The 4,617-nt window shown below is 47.0% G+C and overlaps 1 protein-coding gene across 2 annotated transcripts; it reads right to left on the bottom strand.

Moving 5' to 3' along the window:
- On the bottom strand, positions 1-4,213 carry FXYD4 (FXYD domain containing ion transport regulator 4). 2 transcript variants are annotated; one of them, XM_037037792.1, is made up of 8 exons: positions 4,111-4,211; positions 2,535-2,594; positions 1,750-1,782; positions 1,616-1,639; positions 861-935; positions 710-746; positions 371-408; positions 1-177 (listed from the first exon to the last, which is right to left on the bottom strand). In XM_037037792.1, the coding sequence occupies exons 2-7, from the start codon at positions 2,572-2,574 to the stop codon at positions 393-395; spliced, it is 225 nt and encodes a 74-aa protein (XP_036893687.1). In that variant the 5' UTR covers positions 2,575-2,594; positions 4,111-4,211; the 3' UTR covers positions 1-177; positions 371-392. The 2 variants fall into 2 exon arrangements, with proteins under 2 accessions (XP_036893687.1, XP_036893686.1); XM_037037791.1 differs by lacking the exon at positions 371-408 and having other exon boundaries at positions 3-177; positions 4,111-4,213.
- Positions 4,214-4,617: the final 404 nt, after the last annotated feature.

Here is a 4,617-nt window from a genome sequence, read left to right as displayed (position 1 = left end):
TGGAAGGAGTGAGACCAGTTTAATTTAGAAATAAGCTTTGGGCAGCTTCCTGATCAGAAGGGAGACTAATGGTCAACCCATGGAAAGAAAGGCCTCCAACTAGGGAGGGAACAGCATGGGAGCTGGCACTGGGAGTGCCACAAAGCTGGTCCTGTGTTCAGCAGGTACTGGCAGAGCCTGTGGAAAAAATGGAGTCATGTTCTCACAAAGATGGTCACTACACAGACACCCACCTCAGCCTTCTGCAAACCCAAGCCTAGGCTGGCTCAGGACAGTCTCACCTTACACATAGCACATCATTTTTGAACTTTCAAATTATATGGCCAACCTGACTGATTGCCTGGAGGCCTCTCAAAGAAGCTTGTCTCACCTGAAGTGAAGAGTGGAACAGCTTACTCAGGTAAGAGGCTAAGAAAGGAACACATCAGATTAGCATCTTTGGACATTATGACCTTCTCCACCAGGACTCCTGGTGTGTCCTTCCCTAGGATCCCTAGCTGCCCTCTTACTATTCTTCCAGTCATTTTAAACAATACCAGGGTCCAGAGATTTTCCTAATTTGGGGACCCCTCCGGGTTGCTTATCTGTGAATAATCCCATTGCAAGCCCAGGGAGCAGCCAAGAAACTGTTCTTTTTCTTCAAGTTGTAGGATTTTACCCAAAAATAGTAGGCTCAGTTTGAAATGCACAAATAGGGGCCCTATCTCACCTCTGCTTCTGATTGTTCTTGCATTTACATTTGCCACCTGTGAGAGGAAGAGACATCAATGCAAAGAGCCTGGGGACCCTGGGCCACCCCGGGCCACCCCGCTTCTCACATGTCCTCCTTCACTCCCCATCCCACCAGCTCCATAGCTCACTTAGGATGAACAAGAGTCCAACGATGCACAAGAGCCCTGCGCAGATTGTCCCACCCAGCTGCAGGCCTTCCCAGTCTAGGAGAGTAGAGAGCAAACAGTCACCAGTTTGGCTCACCCCAACACTCATTCAAAAGATATTTATGAGCACCTGCTCATGCAGTTGTGCCCACATTCCAGGCAAAGAGGAAAACAGATCAGTAAATAGATACACGGTACAATATCTGGTAAGAGCAAGTGCTAGGAAAAAAAAATAAGAAGAAAAGCACAGAAAAAGAAGGAGTTTTAAAGGATGGTGAAGGAAGGCTTTTCTGAAAGGTGGCATTTGACTGAGTGGGAGGCAAGCTCAAGGACAGTGCAGGCCTGCTTAGAGGGCTATATTGGGCAGCAAGGAACTGGGTGTTGGGAAAAGCAAACAAGAGTGAGGGGCAGAAGAATGCTTGTGTGAGATATCTGGGAACCCAGTAGTCCATTGCCTCCACCCCTTGCCCCAGAAGTCTTTCTAAATGTGATGGTTACCTTCCTTCCTTTCTAGAAGGCAGTTCTTTCAAAGACTAGGTTGCATGTTGGCCTTTTGTACTTCTTGTGTTGGACATGCTGGCTTTTTAATTTCCAGTCCCAGCCCCATTCTGGTCTTCCATCCTCACCCCTTTAAGTCTCACTATGCCTACACTGGGCTCTACATTACCTCTCACCAACTTTTAGCAAAAAGGTCAAGGACAAGCAAGGGAAGGGGGATGAGGGATAGAGGGTCTTACCATAGTAGAAGGGACTGTATTTATCTGCAGGAAATAAAAATAAATAAATAAGGACCAGAACTAGGAGGCAGGATGTAGGGTCTTAGAAGGAAAAATGTGGGCAGCAGAAGCAGTTTGTTTGGAGCCTCACTCACCAACCAGATCATTGGCTTCAAAGGCAGGCATCCCTGGATGGAAGAAGCAGAGGGATTGGGTGATAATTCATGACTCTAGTGTCAACATGAATCAGCAGATGGACCTCAGCCCAAAGGGCAAGAACAACCAACCTCATTGGAAGGCACCATGGGGTCAGTTCCCTTCTCATACCTTCCCTAGCCCCAAACAATGCTGCTGAGATTCTGTCTTCTATCCTTTGGCCTTTGGCCCCTCACAGCCCTTGCTGCCATTTCACAGGCTTCCCGCTGTTCTTAAGGATTTTATTTATTTTTAGAAAAAGGGGAAGGGAGGGAGAAAGAGGGAGAGAAACATTGATATGTGAGAGCAACATTTATCAGTTGCCTCTCCCCTTTCCCTAACTGGGGATCTGGCCTGCAACCGTGCCCTGACAGAGAATACAACTCTCAACCTTTTGATTAATGGGACAATGCCCAATCCACTGACCCACACCAGTCAGGACTCTGCTATTCTTTCTTGCACTCAAAATGGGATAGTGTGTTTGTATCTCTTTACCCTTTCCTGACAAGCTTCCTACACAGAAGCTGGCTTACCCTCTGCATCCCTAAAGAAATGGGAAATGCTTTTCTTTTCATGCCAAATGACAGTTACGGTTCTTACCTGTACTATCTTTTCTCTTTAAATCAACAGTGTAAATGAAAACACATTTATTTGACATCAGGCTTCCTTTGAGAGATGCTGCCCTGATCTTTACTGCCTTAGTGGGCATGTGAGTGGCAGCAGGGTCACCTCTAGGAGGACTCACCTGCCAGTACAAAGAGAAGGCCCCAGGTCACTCTCTCCATGTCACAGCTGCAGGGCAGGGCTGTAGGAGTAAGGGTTAGGCTGGGGTCAGATGGCCCCCACCTATCTGGTGGAAGAACAAGGGCACCAATCCCAAGGATGTTGCTTATTAGGCAGTCTTGGGAAAGTCACTAACTTCTCTTTCCTCATTTGGAAATGAAAATAGTAGTGTTTTGTGGGGTTATGTAGGTTGATTGATACTAGTTAAGTGCTTAGAACAGTTCCTTAGTATATATAGTAAGTGCATATAAGGCTTTGTTAAAATCTAAAGTCAGATGCTTGACTCAAGGTCAGGTGAACAGGGTTGGTGATCTAACTCAGGCTTTAAAAATTTTTTTTAATTTAGAAAATATTTTTCAATTACAGTTTATATTCAATATTATTTTGTGTTAGTTTCATATATACTTACTCAGGCTTTGATGCCTGCCTTCCTAACCCCACACAAAGAGCAAGGTTGTTAGGCCTTGGACTATTGTTTCCGAAGTTCTGGGCCTGGGGCAGTATCAGGCTGCATTCCAAGAGAGACTCCTTAAAGGGAACACCCAAGCCTGAGCTGAGCAGAGGAGCCAGCAGCTTAGCAGGGAAGCGGGAGGATTGCTGGAGGCAGACAGAGCCTTCCACCCTAGCAGCATTTGAACCTGCTCCAGGCAGTCCCCAATTTCACTCTCAGAGTACACACTGCTATTGGCAGGAAACTGCTTGGCTATTGGGACATTGCTCCTTCCTACTTTCTCCTTAGGGTACAAACTAATCCCTGGGGTGGCTGTAGCTGTAGATAAGACCCCTCCCAACTTTCTGCACAATTATATTGTTAGCTGCAAAAAGGCATAGGGGTTGTCAGTGTTCCATATTGAAGCCATTATTATTTGCTGGGACCAGCTGGAGGGAAGTCTAATCCACTCTCAGCCAATTAATAGCTGTGTGAATCATCAGGTTAAACTCTCTGTGCTTGTGTGTCCTGTAAAATGAAGATAATTATAATAGCAACCTCATAAGGTTATGACTGGATTAAATAAGTTAATATGTCCAGGTTAAGAACAGTGCCTAGCACACAGTAAGTATTAAAATGTATTACAATAATAAATATATAAATACTTAGGTCCTAACGCTGTCAAAGGGAGGCCTGTTAACATGCTGCTTCTGAAGGCAGAGATTTGTCCTTGAGCAGAAACTAGTTTGCCTATCTACTTTCATGACTATGGAATTCCTGGATCATGACGGTTGCAACTTCTTTTTACATATTCTTTAGCCAAGGGCTAGCTTCCGTTTCCTCCCACTCCCCCCCCCCAGCTGCCCCCAAAACCCCCACCTCCCACCCCCACCCCTCACCATTCATATTATAGTGGTCACAGAATAGACACCCTCCAATCCTCAAACTCCCAAACACGCACCAAGAATACCCAGGCATGACCATCCCTTCTTTCAGGCTGGTAATCTGGGTCACCCCTCTACCCCTACCCCTCCACCCCTACCTTTCCACCCACCAGCCCAAAGTCTTAGTAGTCACCTACTCACCCAAGAGCCAGTTCTGAACTCACCTGAGAGCAGGGTGCACGAAGCAGGTCTGAGGAGGCTGCTTGGGCTGTGTTCAGCTCAGTAAATTCCAGCTCTTTAAACCCAGCAGTCTTGCCCAGGGCAACAATACCTTCAGACCAGATGGAACTGGTCAGACTCCTGTAAGACTTCCGTAGCTCTTTCTCATTTGCTCTTAAGGAGATGGCTAGCCTTGCCACACCCAGTGCAATGCAGGACTCCTAGGGGCCCCAGGGCCAGCTCAAAGATTGAGATGGTTGTGGGGGAGAGGGATGAGCAGATTCTCTGATGCTTCTCTTGTGAAGATGACTCTCAGCTTCTTCTGCTCACCTAGGTCCTAAAAGAGGGCCCCTGGCCCTGGCTGGAGTAGCTCAGTGGTTTGAGTGCGAGCCTGCAAACCAAAGGAACGCGGTTCAATTCCCAGTCAGGGCACATGCCTGGGTTGAGGGCCAGTTCCCCACAGGGGACGCACGAAAGGCAACCACACATTGGTATTTCTCTCCCTCTCTCTT

This window comes from Sturnira hondurensis, unplaced genomic scaffold (genome assembly GCF_014824575.4).
Source record: "Sturnira hondurensis isolate 20B ecotype Veracruz unplaced genomic scaffold, ASM1482457v3 Scaffold0023451, whole genome shotgun sequence".
In the NCBI taxonomy this organism is placed as follows: domain Eukaryota; kingdom Metazoa; phylum Chordata; class Mammalia; order Chiroptera; family Phyllostomidae; genus Sturnira; species Sturnira hondurensis.
This window is presented reverse-complemented; position numbering and strand designations above follow the sequence as displayed.